The sequence below is a fragment of the Bombus vosnesenskii genome, unplaced genomic scaffold (assembly GCF_011952255.1).
Source record: "Bombus vosnesenskii isolate JDL3184/JDL3185 unplaced genomic scaffold, Bvos_JDL3184-5_v1.1 scf7180000013304, whole genome shotgun sequence".
NCBI classification, from domain to species: domain Eukaryota; kingdom Metazoa; phylum Arthropoda; class Insecta; order Hymenoptera; family Apidae; genus Bombus; species Bombus vosnesenskii.
Window position 1 is genome coordinate 3870058 of NW_022882953.1, and position 22158 is coordinate 3892215.

The following is a 22158-nucleotide window of genomic DNA, read 5'->3' on the forward strand; positions in this document are numbered from 1 at the left end:
ATTGCCTCTATTTTGGTTATATGACTCATTGCTGCTGTTCCCCATAGTGCTATTCCGTATGTCCAGATTGGTTTTATGACCATTTTATATATTTCTGAAATGTGAGTACGAAGATCGGGAACATAATGCTTGTACGAACTCTACTTTATACCTGTATAACTGGATTAATATTGTTAACAAAATTTTACAAGTCACCTATTACAAGCTATCAGAATTAAACAATTTTCTGGTATACCATAAACAAATTTAATAGCGAAACAAATAAAATTCTACAAGTAAATTTTATCGATTATTATACAATCAGCTGATTATCGCTAATTATATATTTAACGTCAACTTGTAAAATTACCGAAAATAAGTTTATAATGTACAAGTTGTAACTTGTCGATTCGCTGATATTATTAGTAAATTATCGCGCCAGAGGACCCTGAAGATTAAACGAGGAAATCTATACGTCAATGCCAATTTAATTAACAGCTTAATTAACTTATGTTGTTTCCAGGAACGATATCGTAAATACTGTTTCGACAGACTTGCCGTAAAATGAAGAAGAGGAAATGAATTTTCTATCCCCTCTTGTTGCGTTTAATTTCTGTCTTGTTTCAAACTATCTCAATTGGGTCTTCTTAAGAAACAGAATTAAGAAATAAACATAGATAACTAATCGATTGCTTGGAACACATTTCGTTCCTATCAACGTGTTATTTTCAGCGTGATAAACATCTACATACTTTGAATCAACTTAGAAATATTTTCTCTGTTTTTATTTTTCTCCGATCGAATTTCTTCTTCCTCTTAAAATATTCACAAAAATGAGAGAATTGTTACGTCGCCGAATCGTCCACGGCAACGGTGGATTAATTCTCTCGTCGAAAATCGATCGATTGTTTGGAAGAAAATCGATCAAACCTACGACGGAGATTTGTATATAAGACGTGCTTAGAAAACGACGGAATTGTAGCCGAAAATTGTCGAAAGCAAATTGCTCAAGACCTATCTTCGTGCTTGAACGTGCTCTATCCTCGATCAAAATCGTGGCTAGACCAGATACGTGACTGACGCTCGATATGTGGGAAATATCTTCCTGGTAAACAGGCCGATGGATGCACGTAAGATTGACAATCGTTGGTCAGTGAAAACGCCGATATTGCGCAAAGAAAGCGCATCTCAGTCTGAATTTTGACTACTTAACGTAACAAAAGTGGCATTAAGAAACACTCTTCTCACACAATGGAAAATCCTCGCAATGTTAACTACAAATACACTATACTGTGCTGTATAATACCTGTTTACGATTTAGCTCATTGAGAGTCAAATGGTAAAAAAAAACGCGTAAAAGATGAAAATAACGTAACTTACAATTTACAATTTAATATTGTTTTGTCGGGATACCGAAAAAGGATTGGAGCAATTGATATAAGTTAGAATTAAAATAATAGGTCGAATGATTGCAATCGATTCTCATTCTTTAAAAGCAATTTTCTTCAGAAACACTTGTACATGTACGTACAATCCAACAGTAATTACATTCAATATATTCGTATATATATATATATATATATATATATATATTACTTGAATTCTAATTAGAACTCAGGATGTGTACTTTATCACTTCCGGTCTATCCATCTTGGTGGTCGACACCAGAGATATCCTTAATAGCACGACCAGCCAACAAACTTGAAATTATGTGATCAGAATCTGCATCATCACACGCTTGTGAGTCATATCGTAGTTCATTTGGAATTCCACAAATCTCGGTTGTAGAACGACATCGCGATAAACGACCCATGGGTAGTAGAATTCTGCAACAAAACATCCATCAATTAAAAGTTTCAGGCTGAATCTCGTTCATTGAATTTCAAATCACAAATTGCAAACACAAGACACGAGCTTTCATAAATCTGACGTTATGCTTGTCAAATTTCCCTTTATAAAGTATAACTTACCTTATAAGTAAATATAAATTATTATGTAATATCATTTTTATAATATAAATATATTATAATATAATATTTTGTAACATAACTTATATTTATGCAATATAAATTTATATTTATAATTGTTTTATATTACAAATCGATCTTCATAATAGAAGAAGTTACAAAGAAAGCAATTAGAAATTTCTGTGTAATAGAACTGGATGTACAATGCGATTTTGAGTAGGTCAGAAATCAAAAGAGCATGAACGGTTAGAAAGGACCCATTATTATTATCAATAGAAAGATAAAATAGACTTGGAGAAGAGAAAATGTTCATGCACGCTTGAAAATACCTTTGCACGAAATATGAAAAATTTCCGCAGATAGAAAGAAACTTCGTAGTAATCGAAATTCTACAGTGAAAACAGCCCATTCAGCGTATTTGGAAGTTAATACCGACCGTGATCTGGCCGCTGGTGAATGTAACACATTCGAATTACAAATTGGCCGATCGAGAATGTTAGGATGATGGATCCGATTAGTCACGGATCGTCTCGTATTTCGTAGGTTAACTTCCTCGATATCTGGCGCGATAACTCGGTCAAACTGGTCTGGCTGATTTTCCACCTATCTCCGATATTTACCTCTAAGCATGAACGTGTGCAAATTTTCGTGATTTCGCAACATCAAACTCGTTAAAGAATGAGCAGACCGTGGTCGTTGTTAAAGATAGAAAATAAAGGTAGTAAATAGCTTTCTGTTTTATCTATTTTCCAACCATTTGCTGTAACAATTACGATCTCCCGTCTATCTTCTTCGCTGTAGTAATTATAATCCCAATAGAATCTTGTAGGAAATAGTTGCGTTAAATTTATTTTTCTTTAAATTTCTTAAATTCTGTATAGTACGAGATCATATAATTATAAACTTAATTGAAATTAATTAATTTGAAATAATTTTGAAACGTGAAGATATACGTTCGCTGATGTATAGTTATTAAAATATGTTCACTAATAATAAAAAATTACTTATCATCAAATAAAGTCTTTAGACGTCATTGTACACCTGGACATGGAAGATGCATGACGTGTCAAAAACATTGTTTAATGTCGCAATTACTAATGTAACTCGTAATGATCTTTTAACGAATCTTACTACCTAATCCAATGATCAAATTGCAAACACAGAAAGAAACATTTCATGTGTGCTTCTAAGTCGACAATAAAATATTTCACGATTCCTATTAACCCGTCAAATTACAAACTGTAAAAAGACCGTTTCATCTGCTTCCAAGCCGACGATACGATATTTAACGATTCTCACTACTCTGTCAAATTGCAAACTCTAAAGAAGCATTTCATACGCCTCCGAGTTAACGAGAAGGTAAAAACGAATCTTACTAATCCGTTAAATTGCAAACTCTAAAGAAACGATATTTCACGTACGTCATTCTACAGAACTTAAAACAGACGGAATAGATGAATAGCCAGAGAAATCCACCAGTGGTAGATTACTCCGCGTATTGCTTCGTATTTCATGAAAATTCGTAGCCGCTAACTGTCCGTCGCGTTAAAAGAACAATAGCTAAGCCGTGGCTCGTTCCTTATCGTCCGTTGCTCTCCAAAACGTTCGTTCTAGCGACGCTAAATAATATTTTCCAATAGCACGGTCCCAGATTTCGTCCGTATGCCTATTGTACACGCGAATTAGATAGCCCAATGCTCGACGGACCGCAGTACCACGAAGCAACACGTGGCGAATAACGCGTGTAAGTTGAACACATATTTCGAAGGTTCGCCTATCAATTATCACGTTCACCACGTACGGCGAACAAAATCGACCGATACCGAATGTTATAGCGCTATACAGAGGCTGCAAAAAGTATTGGCACGGCATATTGTATTTGTTATAGGATTTACTAATTAATTAGCTAATCACACATGCTAATTAATTAGATCTGAGTTTATTAAATTTATTATGTTTTATAATATAAATTTATTTGTTCGAAAGATTAATTTTCTCAACGGACCTTCAATTACGCGATAACATTAATGAAATTCTAATATTAATGATTTTCGTGATAATCGAGTATATTTTCTTTTTTCTTTCTTTTTCTAATGCTATAAACTGTTTGATTTCAGACTTACGATCAAGGCTGGTTGCCCGATGAATCTTGAGAATTTTCCGATGGATACGCAGAGATGTCCATTACAATTTGGCAGCTGTACGTTTTTAACTTAAAAAGAAATTTTACTATCCGTCGTTTGTTATAAATTTTCACCTCCCTCTTGGTTTCTTTTATCTTAATCGTTAGTAGACTGTGGATCTTTGTGTATTTACGAGGAAAATAGAAAAAACACGCAGAATGTAAATATAATTTACAAAGATGCGTAAAATATCTAAACCTGTAATAGGCTCAGTGATACGTAATACGTGAAACAATTTTCTATCTACGTTTCGTATTTTAATCACATTCATAAAAATGTGACATTGCCTAAAAATTTAATTACGGTTATGCTGTACGCCAATACAAAACCTTTGCGTTTATATAATTATTTTGTAAGTTACAACGACTTTTATCAAAATTATTCTTGCCAGTGGCGTTCAAGAAAAAGGAACAAGTTATGGAAGAAATTCGAAATTTCCGAGGATATTTGTCAAACGTAAAAAGCACTAAAAGTATAGAATACTCTCATATCTGAAGAACGTTCGCGTAATTGTCGGTTTTTGCGTGAACGTGTCGCACGAGAAATAAGAGAGATTTAAGATCAGCAAAGAATACGTATTTTATAGTAGCCACTCGGGAGGCTTTTCGTCGAAAGGTGACACTTCAACGACGAACGAATTCGATACTTTTTTACAGCTCCAGCGCGACGTTCTAGTAAGAAATATTCTCTTGATTGCAGTCGGTTACACGAAACGGGACGTGATCTACAAATGGAACAGCGCCCGACAAGTAGCAATCGCCGAGGACATGAAATTATCCCAATTCGATTTAGTTGCCAATCCCACTGCGAATTATTCTGCATCGGCGACGCTTTCACACGGTGAGTCAGTGCCTCCTTCTTCGGCACTTTATTCGAAACTTTATTTAAAAAAAAAAAGAAAAAAATAGTTGCTGAAATCGCTAGAGAAAGGAGAATTTATTTCACGTACTTGCCATTTTATTTTATTATTTTTTTCTTTTGTTTCATCTTTGCTCTTTATTTTGGACTCTTTCAGCGCTTTTTTATACTACTATCGTACCTGTTTATAACGATACAAATTTACAATTTTTCTTAACATTTTCTTCTCTTCAGGCGAGTGAACTTTTTATTTATTTATATACATGTATCGCGTGTTGTAATTAATTTATTATATTAAATCGGTACATTTAATCAACTTTCTTACACTATTTTATAATATGAATTTCGATTGTTCTAAAGAAATCGTGGCACTGTAATTTCACTTTAATGTTACCTCGAAGCAAAAACCAAATAAAGATATTAGTAATATAATTACAAAAAAGGACACTATTATTATAAAAGGTATTGTTATTATGAGAAAAATAATGTATGATAATACTATACGATTTTTGACTGCTTCAATCCAAAAATTTAATCTTTCTCATAAAAATTTTAATGTATCACGATTAATCAATTCATACCGAGATAAATGACCAGCGTTCATAACAGTTGACTGCAATTCTTAAATTATAAAATAGCCAGAGAAAAGGAATAAAAATGGACTATACAGGTGTCAGTACGCATCAATTAATAAAAAAAACTAATCGATAATACAAAACGAATAATCGAACGATTCGAAGTAGAAAATTTCAATCATAAATCCAGCCTGTCGTATTTTTCAGATCAGAAATAATCTGATTACTCTTGCCATTCTGTAAATAGACTCTTCGTTGGTCACTCCGCTATGTGTACTATACTACGAATCTAATATCCGCCCTCAAAATGCATGGAAGCAGAAAAACGCAAAAATCGCAAAGTAAATCTTGATCTCCAGTAATACGACGTATTAAATATGCACTTTTCCATTATAGTTAGATGAAATCAACAACATGATATTCACAATTCTCTACAGCTTTAGTTTGTAAATATAATTTACGAAGCTACGAAAAAGAGTAATAAATAGAAAAATGAGGAAAAATAAGTTTCTGTATATGTTAAACAGCAGTGAATATGTTGCGTGTAGTTGGTTTTCAGGTGTTGTCTTCCTCCGTAGTTGAGCGCTGGTATGAAACAGAAACAATAAATCGAACGATATCATCAAATACTTTATCCTCGAACGAAGTATGATATATATGTACCTTATAAAATGGAGTAGAAAACGACAAATGAAATTTCGATGCACTCGAGCAAACAAATTGAAGATTTCACCTGTTCACTACGTGACAGAATTTTCGATATCCGAATGAAAGTATTACATGCCCATACGATAAAATTATGAAATCGATAGCGATTGAGAGTTCTGCTGAGTTTTTTTTTTTTATGTAAAATTCGAATTTTCTTAAAAATCTCTGTTACGTCCCGTTATCTGGTACTGGCTGAATTCCGTCCCTCGGTCGGGACGGCCACTAACGGTACAAACATCATAAATCGAACTGCAATAATCCTAAGGTACAATCATAAATTAAATATTGTGCCTTTTACTTTAACTTCAAAGCCCTCAATTGCTACAACATAGAGGTTAAATGGAGACATTCCTTAGGGCCAGCCAATCAAAAATGGGGAAACGTGGGTTTTCCCATTTTTCCCGGGATTTCTACTCGTAAATAACCTATGGTGGGGCGACCAGCGACCATCCCCGGTTCAGTATAAATACCTCTATTACAGAACAGGAGTTTCTAGTTGGTTTTCTGCTTGTTCTCTGATCCGTAACATTTTGGTCCTTCGAGCCCGATTACGTATCAAGTGAAAAGTGTACACACCAGTGATACCCACTACCATAGAGTGCCACGCAAATCCATCACTATCAGTACAACGAGTTCCAACAACTTCAGTCTCACAACATCACAAGTGTCACCTTCGTTAACGAAATACCTTCATCAGAAGCATGTCGACCGCGTCAAAAATCAACTGTCTGCGACGAAAACGCGATAACCATCTCGACAACATCCAGTTTATAAAGAAAGGCATCGACGATTACCAACAATCCGACAATCATGACGTTGGTCTTTTGAAAACATATGAAGACCTACTCAAGGACGAGTGGAAACGGTTCCAACTAGTTCAGGAAGAATTAGACGACCTCGACGAAGAGGACAACACGCAAGAACAAGAAGGGCTTAAAACTTACATTTCCCTGGTCGCTCAATTAAGGAATCTCATAAAGGGCGAGCGATCATCAACCCTGTCGACGCCCGCAACGGAAATTCCATTACCGAAACTGGAGTTTCCCATCTTCGACGGGAAATTAGAGGAATGGGATGGGTTCTATCAGCTTTTTTGCTCGACAATAGACGACGACCACCGCCTCACGCCTGTACACAAATTCCTATACCTTCGGTCCGTCCTAACGGGAGAAGCAGCGGACTGCGTGAATGGATTACCCCTTAGCGACGAAAATTACATTACCGCTATAGCCATTCTCAAGGACAGGTTCGAGCATCCACGATACATCGCTTTACGCCACAGCCACGCAATCGTTAATTATCCAAAAATAACTAAAGAATCTCCAACGGCCTTGTGGCATTTAATCTGCTCGGCCACCCAAAATCTCCTCTTATTACAGAGTTTAGGAGAACAAACCAATAGAAACGCTATACTTATCAGCCTCATCAGTTCGAAATTACCAGCAAATGTCATTAAACAATGGGAACTTACGTTACCTAACAAGGAAGTGCCTCGGTACACTCATTTACTGGACTTCCTCGAAAATTTGGCACTTATCTCCATATCATCCTCCGAGGTCTCGCCGACAAGAGGATCACCGGATCAACCCAATTCGGTCTATCAATGCGCGCGACGAAGACACGCATATGCCGCGACACAGGCTCCGTTGACATGTCCAATCTGCCAAGGACCACACACCATTTGGAGATGTGACAACTTCAAGGCTAAACCCATTAGCGAGCGCCTTAAGGACGTTACAAGGGCATCCTTATGCATCAATTGCCTGAAGAAAGGACATTCAGTGCAAGATTGTAACGCCGGATTATGTCGTAGGTGCGGACAACGGCATCACACGATGCTACATAGGGCCAAACACCACGCAAGGGCTCGTCCCGCAACATCCACCGAGCCTCCTCTCCGTCAAACAGTCGATCCTCGACACCCACCTCATCACCTCGTCATCGAAAATCTACAACAAACCACAAATCGAAGACACCACGAACTCGTCCCCAACTCCATCCTCCAGCGATCGACGAATACATAAACAGTGATGCCGACAATCGACGATTCCAATGACGACCGAACCTATTAACCCAGTTTTTTTTTTTTTTTTTTTTTTAATTTTACAATTTGTCCAGTAGGACATTTGGTAGAATATTATAGCGGTATACTAATATAATGGGCGTATGGTCGGAGGTAAGCTCGAGGCTGGGTGCTATGTTTAGTTTATTTGCGTTTAGTCCCTTTGCAACTGCAAAGTCTAGCAGGTCAGGTATTTTGCTCAGGTCTGTCGGCCAGTATGTCGGTCTTCCTGTGGATAATATATTGAGGTTGTTATTTCTAATGTATTTTTCCAAGGTTCTGCCTCGAGGTGTGGTGATTCATCGTGGTGGCGACGATGTATCTTCCTTCGCTGGTGCGCCAGACGTCGGAAGCGTTCTTCGCATTGTCTGTCGTCTGAAATATGTTTAATCGGCGGTCCTTAGTCGACTTCCCAAAACCCCACGAGCTCCGCTTGTAGAGCCGTCGTGGAGGCGTGAAATGTTTGTCGCGGTGTGGGAGTTTGGGTCCCCCCGATGACCCATCCGAATCGCGTTTTTTGCAGATGCAGTTCGGGGTTGTCCGGCTGCGTTAAATTGATTTGTTCGACACACATCGACGCAAGTGTTGATCCCGCGCTCAATGAGACATCGATCGGGGCTAGTAAGTGGAATCGTGGATCGGCTAATCGGATATTCCTGGGTATGTTAAGTGTCGAGCGATCGATGGGTTGATTTGGGATTAAGGTCGATATGGCTGGGATAATGAAGAACGTCAATGTGCGTTCGTAAGTACCGTCAATGGAAGTGAGCGTGGTCGTAATGTAGCGTTTAGAGGTCGTCGTTAAGGTTTCGAGGGCTCCAATTGGAACCGAACATTTCCCTTGTTCAGAGTAATTTTGCCAGTTTTTCGGTTATGAAGTTTATGCTAGCACTGCGCGACAACAGATTGGTTGTTGTTTATCGTTTAAACTGCTGATTTAAGCCGTGATTACCAGATCATTGTGTAATGAGTCGGATGCTACTGGGTTAATCAGTTCTGCCCGAGCAGCCGAGCTAAACGGGCGTGTAAAACAGTGCTTCAGAGAAAGTGCGGCAAGTGGGGAAGAGAAACTTAAGAACGGTTACGCCTATAGCCAAACGGTGGAAACCCGTGTCCTATATTAAGAAGACTAGCAAACCTACTATGGAAAATATTCCACCGATAAGAATTATAAACAAACAAGATCAATACTACATACACAAAACAACAGATACATTAAAAACAAGTCAACCAACAAACCAAGGACAGGACTTGCTCAGCCACAATAGAAGTTGACATGGAAAACAACAAAGTAACAACTCAACAGGACGAAAGCTGAAAGATAGCCAGCTATAACAAAAAAAGAAAAATAACAGGCAACCTAGATATGGAAAAGCAGCGATGGCTGCAAGAATTACCGCTAAGAAACTCCTACAGCTCGCTAACAGAAGAATTAGACAACGACCCAACAAGCAACACCGCAACCCAATCAACACACATCACAAAACCTCCACCAATATTTGTTGAGGCGCAAATAATAGACCCGCTTATTGATCAACTTAACAATATTGTTGGAAAGGATAGTTACACAATAAAACAAACAAAATTAGAACAGGTAAAAATCCAAACAAACACACCAGAAAATTATAGAAAAGTTATAAAAGAATTAAGGGGAAAAAATGCCATATACCACACGTACCAGCTCAAAACGGAAAGGAGCTACAAAGTAGTTATAAGAGGACTGCACCCAAAAATTAACACAAAAAATCTAAGTGACGAATTAGCAAAGATAGGCCACCAAACAAGAACTATAAACAATATTACAAAGTACGATACGAAGCAACCACTACCGCTATTCTTAATAGAATTAGAACCTAAAAATAACAACAAGGCAATTTTCGATATTAAAAAAATCTTAAACACACTAATCACAGTCGAGCCACCCAGGCACAAAAAAGACATACCACAATGCATGAGGTGTCAACAATATGGACACACTAAAAATTACTGCAACAGGAACCCGGCATGTGTCAAATGCGCAGAAAAGCACCTAACAGCGAACTGCCCACACACGGGAAAAATAAACGACGTAAAATGTTACAATTGCGGTGGAAATCACCCAGCGAGTTACAAAGGCTGTCTAGTAAGAAAGCAACTTCAAAGTAAACTTTTTCCGCCGCTTCGTAACAGGACACACAACAATTTCCACACGCAACAGGACAACACAGAACCTACGTTAACACCAAATACACAGCACGCAAGGAACAATAACCACACTAACACCAACACCGCTAGAAGCCGAAGCTACGCGCAAGTAGTCAACCGGTCGTCACCCTGAGACAATCAAGAACAGAACAACCACAGCAACGACGCTACAGAAATCAAAGAGTTAATAAAACATTCCATAAAAAACACCGAAATACTCTCAAAAATGATAAGCGACCAAAACGAACTCCTCAGACAGCAAACACAGCAGATAACAGTCATGTTACAATTACTTACTAACATGATTTGCAAAAAATAAAACTAGACACGCTCAAAATAGCAGCCTGGAACTCTAACGGCCTACAACAAAGGGCCCTAGAAACTAAAACATTCCTGTATAGCAACAACATCGATATACTACTCGTCTCAGAAACACGCCTCACAATAAAAAGCTATATAAAAATACCGCACTACACCATATACGACACCAAGCATCCCTCAAGGAAAGCACACGGAGGGACGGCAGTAGTAGGGACGGTCAGTAAGGAACATATACAAGCAACCACCGTTACTGTACAGACTAACAGCAACCAACTGCAGTTGTCAGCAGTATACGTACCGCTGCGACACAAAATTACAACGCAAATGTGGGAAGAGTACTTCCGACACTTAGGTGACAAGTATATTGCAGCGGGAGACTATAACTCAAAGCACACACTATGGGGATCAAGAATCATCACACCTCGAGGCAGAACCTTGGAAAAATACATTAGAAATAACAACCTGAATATATTATCCACAGGAAGACCGACATACTGGCCGACAGACCTGAGCAAAATACCTGACCTGCTAGACTTTGCAGTTGCAAAGGGACTAAACGCAAATAAACTAAACATAGCACCCAGCCTCGAGCTTACCTCCGACCATACGCCCATACTAATTACACAGAAACAAACCAATACTTTACAGCAGCACAGAGAGGCTACGCAATAAAACCACCAAATGGCAAATATTCAAAGAAATAATAGAGAGCAAAATTAGCTGCAACATCCCATTGAAAACACCTGAACACATCGATCAAGCAGTAACAACATTCACAGAAACTATCCAAGAAGCAGCAAGGGCAACCACTATACCTGAAACAACCAACAGACAAACAAAAACAGTTCCACTAGACATCCTCGAAAAAATTAGAGAAAAAAGAAAAGCGAAAGCAAAATGGCAAAAACACAGAACAAAAGAAAACAAAAAACACCTAAACAAACTCACAAAAGAAATAAAAAACAAAATAAAAGAGCACAACAACAACGAGTTCACAAAGTTCATCGAGTCACTATCTGCTCACGAGAACTACAACTACTCCCTATGGAAAGCCACAAAAAAAATAAAGAAGACAATAAAAATGGTACCAGCAATCAGAAGAGCAGACAACACATGGGCAAGAAGCAACGAAGAGCAAGCTGAAGAATTTTCCAACCACCTATGCAACACATTCACCCCACATAACATCAACAACAGCAACCACAATAGTACACCAACTGACAATCACTACACCATACCCAAAGCAACAGCACAAGAAATCAGAAACATAATTGAGAAAACAAAAAATAATAAAGCACCAGGAATCGATCTAATTAACGGCAAAATCTTGAAAAACCTTCCGCCAAAAGCGATAAGACAAATCACAATAATAGTTAACGCAATACTAAGAAACAATACTTTCCAAAAACTTGGAAACTGGCACAAATCATAATGATACCCAAACCAGGCAAGGACCCACACGAAACCAAATCCTACCGACCAATCTCACTACTTCCGGTGTTCTCTAAGATACTAGAGAAAATAATTTACGACCGGATAAAACCCATAATAGAGAAGAATCAATACCGGATCACCAATTCGGATTTAAAACAAACACTTCACAATAGAACAAACGCACAGACTCGTCAATGAAATCGTACGTTAGAAACGAGGACATTCGGAAAGACCTGGGAATACCAACGGTCAAGGAGGAGATTAACAGAAGTGCAAGAAGGTACAGAGAAAGAATAGCAACGCACCCAAACCGGCTAGCAGCGGAAACGGTCGACACATCAAGCATAAAAAGAAGATTAAAAAGGAAACACCCAACAGATCTCACAAGAACATAACCTAACAAACACGATGATGGTACCCCGCTGGGGGTTGCCACCCACATGTTATACTAGTATACCGCTATAATATTTTACCAAATGTCCTACTGGACAAATTGTAAAATTCAAATAAATAAATAATAAAATCAAGGTTCATCTAGACGCCGACGACATCATCCGGACGGCCGCGGTTAAGACGGCAACCAGCATCTTGGATTGAGGTGTCAAACGTTTCATCCCCCTACCGAGCCAATCCGATTCAGCAGAATCAATCGAGAAGGAGTTTGGTGGAAGATGTAATTAACTCTATATTCACAATCGGTAGCCTCTCAACGGGGAGAGGATGTTACGTCCCGTTATCTGGTACGGGCTGAATTCCGTCTCTCGGTCGGGATGGCCACTAGCGGTGCAAACATCACATGTCGGACTGCAATAATCCAAAGGCAAATAGGGAAACGTGGGTTTTCCCATTTTTTCCTAGAATTTTCACTCGTAAATAACCTTCCCCGGTTCAGTATAAATACCTCCACAGAACAGGAGTTTTTAGTTAGTTTTCTGTTTGTTTTCTGATCCGTCACTGTACTCACTGTATTTTGTCTTAACTTGTATTCTGTCTGTCAACATATCAACTGGAATATTGAATGTTATTTCCAAGAAGTTATTGGAATAAAGTGTATATTGTAACCTTTTACCTCAGTGTTATAATCAGTTCAATCATCTCTATTGTCCTAAACGAAATAGGGATCGATCATTTCGTGGCGTCGATTAACTAATCGTAACGAAAACGTCCTGTTTTACGACCAAGTTTTTTCAGGACAGGAAAAAAAATAAAAAAAAAGCTCCGCTCCCCAGAGGCTTAAACCCAAAAACCGCATCATACAACAAAAAATGTAAAGCGCCGACACATAATACAGCATGGCTACGTTGTACCGCCGCGTATCGGTACCTTTGCCTAATATACCACTACAAAAATTCATGTTTATTATGAATAACGCACTCTGTATTTTCTGGGCTCAATAAACTCCTTTGTAAAATTAACTAATCGTAACGAAAATTTACGATTTCCATTGACGCTATCTATCGCGAACACATCTCTCCGCGAACGGTCGAACAATCTCCGTTTCATAGTTTGAATATCTTTAATACCTCAACTTTCGATCTATCCATTCTCATTTTGAAAAATACTTTCAAAATTGACCCCCTCGAAAATCGTACTTCGTATAACACGACAACCATTTGTATTCCACACAATAACCTACCCATAATACTTTCAGCTTTCACCTTCGATCTATCCTTCCTCATCTTTAAAAATATTTTCCAAGTCGCCTCCCTCAGAAATCACGCTTCATACGACATAATAATACTCGTATACCAGACAATAATCTATCCGTAATACTTCAACATTCATCTTCGACCTGTTCTTTCTCATCTTTCAAAATATTTTCAGAATTGTCTACCTAAAGAACCGTACTTGTACGCCAGGCGATAACCCGTAAAAGGAAACTCCATTTAAGAATAGATTTCAGCGAAAAATCCTTATCGACGACACGATGTATCAAGGATCAAACCGAGGAAAGAAAAGATAGACGACGGAAGTATAATCGAAAGAGAAACGTATAGCCACGATAAGAGTCATCGAAGAATGTCGGTGGCTAAGGCTTGTTCGAATTAGAGAAACGAGAGGAAGGAATTGTCTCTTAACGACTGCAAAGGATCTCGATTGGAAACTTTTATCGGGCCACGCTTACGGATTCTATAGGAATATCGAAGGTACGAATGAATCAGCCCGGAAGTGGGTGGGATTCGAGCGGACCGACAAGTGGTGCGAGAAAACGACGACGTAAAGAAAAAGGAAAAGATGGAGGAGAAGCAATGGAAGAGGATAGGGGATGAAACAGGAGAAGGAGGATGAAGAAAAGAGGTTCCACGTTGAAAGTTGGCAACGGAAGAAACGACGACTAATTGCAGCATCCTCCTGCAGAAAACTCTCGTCCCTCTTGTATTTCCATCGGCTGATAACGAGAAGGGAGACGCCGACTCACAACGACTTCCACTTTTAATTGGATTAGCATCGATTAATACTCCACAAACAATCGTCGCGTCGTCACTGTGATTGCATCAATAGGGTAGTAAAAATTTTTTAAGGATCCGTGAACGTGGTGCAAACATTCACGTGTATGCATGGTATCATTTCTGTTTGCGTTGGACAAATCGAAACAGATGCCATTTGTTCCTTGTACATTGTACTCGTTATCGAGGAAAAAGTGCAGGCAAACAGAACGACTAGCTGCTACGTTGGACGCTAGGATATGGTTTGTGCGTAACCGAAGAAACTAATGATCGCGACCCTGTTTGATTTCGATTCCGGTCGAACCTTGTTGATATTCGATGTGGAACTCAACTACAGATGAAAATTGAAACGAGTGGAAGATAAATATTATATACATATCGAACAATAGGTGAAGGTGGACCGAACGAAAAGGATCGTGGAATATTGAATTAACTCGATTTATTAGTTTTATGAGTGAAATTGTAATCCTCTTTCTCTTTTTTTCATTCGAAACATAAAAAAAGATAGATTACAAATGTGGATTATAGTATAACAAGGAACAGAGGACAGATTAGATTCTACATATTTACCATTATATTGTAACAAAATATTAAGGGTAATATAATAAATATTTGTTAGAAACGATTTTACTTCTACACGCAGATTATTCCTTCTCTTCTTTATCCTGCGAAACTCAAGCCATCGAAAACGCCTTAACACGTAGCGTCATAAATATTTAGAAATCCATTCGATCATTGAAATAAACAGTATAGCATCAAATTGATATAGATTCCCAGTCATATAGAAAGCAAGAGGGCATCAAAACTTATTTACCGTGAAGAAAAATCAGGCCTAACTTCCGCTTCTAAAATTTTAGGACTGTTTATGGCTCAACAACCCCCATACAAAACTTCGCACAGTACGATCTAGCGTGCAAGAGATACCCAACGTCTCAGCACTAATCAGAACTAAGCCGCCCTCACCCGCATTCGCACCGACCATTCCAGACTTACGCACGAGTAGTTGTTAACAAAACAATCATCTCCTGAATGCCAATCTTGTGGCTCACCTATAACCATACAGCACAGTTTATCGGACTGCCCTAGATTTTCACCTGAAAGAAACAGTTGCAACATTAAAGCCGATACGAACGTCTAAACATGAATGTTTCTCAAAGCATTCATAACGCGTTCGAGACTTTTTTAAACAGTTAAACATATTCAATTCCATGTAACCGTGTATCATTAATCTTGTAAACATGTAATCGCTAATTACGCGCTATGTATACCTTGAAATAAATTCATGAATAAAGAAATATATTAAGTTGTCCGAAAAGTTTCTTTCGTTTTATAAAGAGATAATAGATGCACAATGTTTTTTATTTTATATCAGTTTATTAAATTATGCACTAACATAATAATAGAAATAGAACGAAATGGATCACACCTAATTCAATAAAATAATATAAAACAGAAATTGTTGTTCATCTATTATCACTTTATGAAACGAAAGAAATTTTTCGGACAACCTAATAGTAAATAAATAATAAATTTTTCTGTGTTACGTATTGAATATATTATCTGATTACAGCGGAATATTCGATGCTGCTGGTATATTTTCATCTGCAGAGGCACATGGGTAATTTTCTTATACAAGTATACGGGCCCTGTGTTTTACTCGTGGTCCTATCTTGGGTCTCCTTCTGGTTAAATCGAGAAGCCACTGCAGATCGTGTATCACTGGGTAAGTTCATAGCTAGGCCATGTTTCAAAGATACACGTACGCTAGAAGCAAGTAAATAAAAATAAATCAGATTTTTTAAATAACAACGAAGGTTAATCGCGTGGTAGAAATAATACCAGAAGTATATGATTATAGTGATACTTTTACCGGATATTTAACTTGTTACGTCGATTGGAAATTTCAGACAGTTTTATATTGATTTTATTCGGGAAAAGGAATTTCTATCCGCCTATTTATTAAATCATATAATGACTTCATCTTATTTGTAAAACGATGTATAATAGTTTTTCTTTTGTCTTCTTCTAATAATTAGATTTTTCTTTATTAAATTCACAAAAAAAAATATCTGCCAAAACATTTTATCATTGGGAATTGGATAAAATCATACTTCGATTGTTTGCAACATATCTGTTGTTCAAATGAATGATAAAACAAACTGTGAGGATAATCGATAGAGCACTGCGACAGATGTAACACATTCGTTGTTTTATCTCAATTATATAAACAATAACGACTGCGTTGGTTTCGAGCCATTTTAAAAATTATATTTTGAAGCCGAATATGTATATTCTTTGATAACTTGACAATCGAATGAAATATAAATAAAAGTCCTTTCATATTTGTTTAAAGGTATAACAACCGTATTAACGATGACATTTCTGGGATTAGAGGCGCGGACAGATTTGCCTAAAGTTCCTTACCCCACTGCCCTGGACTTCTTCGTTTTCCTTTCGTTCGCTTTCATTTTTGCCACCATTATACAATTCGCGGTGGTGCATTATTTCACCAAGTACGGTTCCGGCGAGTGTTATTTCAGCTCCGATTTAAGCGAAAGTGAGAGTTCCAGCGACGAGGAGGAGGCGAATACACGACAATTGCAGAAAGAACCGGTAATTTGCATGCATTTGATATTTTATTACTTCAGTGAAAACGATCGAAAGAACGAACAGTTTATCAACTTTTATAATAACCATTATCACCCGTCAAACATATTTAAATCTGTTTTCACAAATTTGTCCATTGTAAATTAATCTAGTTGCATCGAATTTGTGTTAAACCATTTGCCTCTACGGTTATTTAATTATTTCATAATAACGAACATTTATGACGTGGAAGTATAGAAATTATATTATCTTCTACGCAGAGAATAAAAATAATCTTATTCTGTGCGTAGCGTTCTTTCAATATCTAAATCAGAAAAAACAGATATCGATATTGAGATTGGCACAACCTATATTCAATTATTCAAGTGTTAAAGTTTTGATTAATAAGTAGCGACTACGATAAATCACTGGTATTTAAAATGGAAATGGAACAAAAATACTCCCAAATTCCAATAACAATGATAAATCTCTCGCTTATATTTCACGAATACGTGCAAGATCGTTCAATATTCATACTTTATAAGAGATCATGCAAATCTCCGTTATTTTGGCATTGTTCCATATTGAAATCGGCAAACCCGATTTCTGAGTTCCGGTTATAAAGATCGAAATCGTCGCTCTGCCAGCGTGATAATCCATCATAGACGCTTTCTTACGTCCCCTCCAATATTAGACACATGCTTCTACGAAAACTTGATAGCGAACATTAATAAACAAAATCTATGTTACGAAATATCCACAAGTATTGAAAGATACAAAGAAACTTGTTTTACACGTTTTGCATTTATCACTCTTCTTTTTTTTCTACAGTAGGGTAGTACAACACTCGTGAAAAAGAAACAGATGAGAGCTTTTATTGAAATCGGTGAGGGTCAAATGAGAAACTTCCCTTGTTAGCGAATGTAAACCTTTAGAGACTTAACTTATTTTTCCTAACGCTGCGTATATTTTTGGAAAGACTGAATTTATTATAAATGCACCAACAAAATAAAAGACTTTAATAGGTCATCATATTCTTCATTATGGAAACGAATTGCATATAAAGAAACAAAATAAAGTACCTGGACCATGATACTTTGATTTACATAAGAGGAAGAGTATACGTATATATCATTCGATCTCCATATAACAGTAAAGAACATGAAGTATAAAGGGAATATAAATGTTGATTTAAAGTTACTTTAATCCAATCCAAGAAATAATTGGATTCCTAAAGTTGTATGTAGGTTACTGCAATGAAAAGCCTTAATAGAAGGAAAAGAAAAGTTATTCGCATCGAAATAAAATTACCTTCGATTTGAAATACATTTACATGCATGACCAACGCGTTAATTCATCGAATAAGTTCCATTTGGTGGATAAAAGAAGGTTTGAGAAAATATAGTTCCAAAAGTGCGGTCATTCGTTTGAAACGAAGATAATTCGATCATTTTTAACGTTTCCATGTACAAAACAGAATCGAAACATAAAAGAACACTAAGAAGTCGTCTTAAATATCGTACACTGTATCTTAACATACTCACAGCCAGTAATTGTACGAAAATCCTGAAATTTCAAGATGACAAGTTTCGACAATTATGGTTATATATTGTTTTCAAAGTCTAAAGTACTTTACATCGGTTATTATTATTAATTAAACTAAACACAAGAGATCCTTCTTTCCTTGTAGATATTCATAATCAGCTTGGCACGACTAGCTTATACTTGGACATGTTTTCGCCTTGGAGAGACGCGATATTACGTCAATAGTCGTTAATGTATTAATATTATTTTTATGCTACCTCAAATATATGGTTCGTATGCGAGCTTGCAAGCCGGAAACAGCTTTCATTTATCCGTCAATTATGCGACCAGAAACAGCGTAGACTAAAAAACATATCCACAGACACATGTAACGAATGGATGGTGAAATAAAACAATAAATACCAATAAAAAATAATAAATATAAAATAAAATATTACTTCGAATATTCTGGATCAATAAAACTAGCAGAAAACAACAAAAACAATCCAACGAAAATATTTGCAAGTTCCAGATGAATTTCGAGAGACAATATTTTCCTCCGCGCCTCTCGTTTTTTTCGTTTTAATTCTCGTTTAATTTAAGGGACGTTTATCATTTCACCTATCCCGTCGGAATATTATTAGACTATATATTGTATGCGAAAGCATTGAAACGCACGATAAATATCTGCTGCTACTTATTTCAGGTACTCCAATCGCACAAAAGAACCGCTGGAAACCTAACGGCACGAGGGCAGTCAAGTCGAAATTTTACGATGAATGAGGACGGTATGATCGAAGTGATACCGTTATCAGCGATCCCAGAACCCAGCAGAAATCCTACAGTGGGCCACTGGCAGATGTCCTGCGTGACCTGCAGCCCGCCCCCTCGTCAAGCTCCTCCGAGCAGAAAAGAGGGATCCGGTCGAAGGCGACGCAGAAGAACGCCTAGATACAATTCCGTATCGAAAATCGATCGTGCCAGCCGCATCGTGTTCCCCGTGTTCTTCCTGGCTATCAACGTGTTCTACTGGTGCGCGTATCTGTCGAGAAGCGAGCGTATCAATTACTACAACGTGGATTCGAACGGCACGTGAAATCGGTCGCTAAACGGGACAACCAAGGGAAAACAAGTGTACGAATGTTCTCCACGAGATTACTCAACGGAGAAGGAGATGTCGACCAATCTACGATATTACTTTAAGCGATCACTTAATAAAAATTGTTGGCCGGCGGGCGATTTACGAGGACAATGAGAGATATGGACGAGCGTATGAACGAATATTACGTTATCGTTCGTAAGTTCAATCGTATTAAATAGAAAGGGACAAGGATGCATGAATATTATGAGTATTAGAGACATTTGCATTTGTATTTTTAACTCTCTGTAGGAGAAGTTTCTAACTATTGTTTAAAAAAAGTTTTAATTATTGCTTAGCTTGCGATCAAAGTAAAATTTCACCCTGGAATCTTTTCGAAAAGAATTGCGAATATTTCAAGAGGAGATTCTAATATTTGACTTAACAAGTGATTAATTAGATAATATAACAAAGATGTTAATAAGTATGGCAGAATTTTTTTAAAAGTCTGAAACAGCAAGAAGATGTATGTTTGGATATAAACGATCTAATTTCTATATTGAAAAGATATATTTTATAAGTTTGTATACGAAACATTAAAAAGTTGTGACATTTTCCAATTTCCTTTACAATTAGTACAATGATACATATTTCATTCGGAATTCTGCATTCTTCGCAATTGTTGTTCAATACGATTAACCTTGTGAACGATGCTACTGATAAATAATCGATACCAACAATACGGACGAAGATATGAGACCAGACTAGGAAACTTTATGAAACGCTATATAAATATTTAGTAAAGCTTAAAATGTGAGTTTGTAATGTATGCGGAGAAACTGAAGAGATAAATATTGTTTAAATCGGTTTAAGAAATAATTATTGTTTAAATTTTATATCTTGTTAAATAGTGATTCATATCGTAACTCTTAAAAAACGAACTATAATAGGTTTTTTGTGTTTAACACTTTAAATATAGTAGACGAATTTATAATTTGAACAGTATCATTATTAGACAGTAAACAGTATATATTATTATTACTATTTTATGACAATAAACGTTATGTTCACGATTCAATATAGAATGATATATGTAGAAATATCTCTTTACAATAACAATCAGATGTAAAAATATCTTTTTATAATTAATGACTTACAAGCCGTTTAAGGGTTAATAAGCATATTTTTTGTTGACAAATAACATTATTCATTATTCTTGACAAAAATGGGAAAATTATCTGCGTTAAAATGAGATATATATATATATGAAATATTATGTTCAATCTCCTAAGTGTTAAATTATAGCACAAGAATATAACACGGATATAAAAAATCCCTTATCCGTACCAATTAATCATTCTAAATAGTGATAAATGTATTGGAAAACACCAATCTATTTCTGTCAATCACAATCACAGAAATTACTTCCTCCACTCTTGAAACAAGCAATTGGGTCAACAAATGATTGTATGACCATGCTAGAACGAGATAGCCGGTACAGTACTAAATTGTACTCATCATTTCCATTACAGATAACGACTGATTATTATAGGTTCGACCTTTGTCTAACAGTCATAAATGGTAACAAATTAAAATCGTCGTATCATATTTTTGACCGTTAACGTGCCATACAATAGTTAGTATTTATGGTTTTCATTCCTCGAAAACACAGTGTTCAAGTTAGTCTACTGAAAAGAAAATTTAGCTTTAATATCTCCCTCGTTAGACTGTACAAAATACGTGAACAATGAAAAGATAAAAGCTTTTCCTATTTTTTCTCAATTATCGACTTTTCTTCCTTCTTAATTGTTAATAAAACGAAATTTTATAATGTCGCGATATCTGTAACATTCAATCTGTTTCAGAGAATAAATTAATTCTCACCTTCCGTGCATGTGTGAAAAAAAGATTTCAAATGTAAATGATGCGATAAAGTTTAGGACAAATATATAAAAATTGTTTGAAATTCCTACTTAAATGTAAGTTGCATCAATTGCAGATAAAAAATTGTGCCAGTCTGATCTAATAATAAAATATCGGTGAAACGTACGGAATAAATTTTAATCATTAGAGGAACGTTTAGTGAGTGAAATGATAGAAATATTCAATGGTAATTGCGTATTAGGTGCGACAATAAAAATCAATTTTAAAAACAGTCCGTTGTTATTTATTGTAACATATATACACAAAATATGTACATACAATATAGCCTGCTACAATAAAATAAAGATATATAGTATTTTTCAACATAT

At 36.6% G+C, this 22158-nt stretch overlaps 1 protein-coding gene and 1 long non-coding RNA gene across 3 annotated transcripts in view; one reads left to right on the forward strand and one right to left on the reverse strand.

Moving 5' to 3' along the window:
• The window catches only part of LOC117234385 (gamma-aminobutyric acid receptor alpha-like), a 95830-nt gene extending 75045 nt beyond the window's left edge, over positions 1-20785 (forward strand). For both annotated transcript variants that reach the window (XM_033495534.1, XM_033495533.1), the window contains exons 5-9: positions 4064-4146; positions 4829-4969; positions 16289-16441; positions 17072-17331; positions 19535-20785. In XM_033495534.1, coding sequence (XP_033351425.1) covers positions 4064-4146; positions 4829-4969; positions 16289-16441; positions 17072-17331; positions 19535-19924 — 1027 coding nt within the window. In that variant the 3' untranslated portion in view covers positions 19925-20785. The remainder of the gene's footprint in view (positions 1-4063; positions 4147-4828; positions 4970-16288; positions 16442-17071; positions 17332-19534) is intronic.
• LOC117234393 lies at positions 18892-19773 on the reverse strand. Its single transcript, XR_004493516.1, has 3 exons — positions 19635-19773; positions 19287-19567; positions 18892-19191 (listed from the first exon to the last, which is right to left on the reverse strand). It is a non-coding gene; the product is annotated as an uncharacterized LOC117234393 (long non-coding RNA).
• Positions 20786-22158: the final 1373 nt, after the last annotated feature.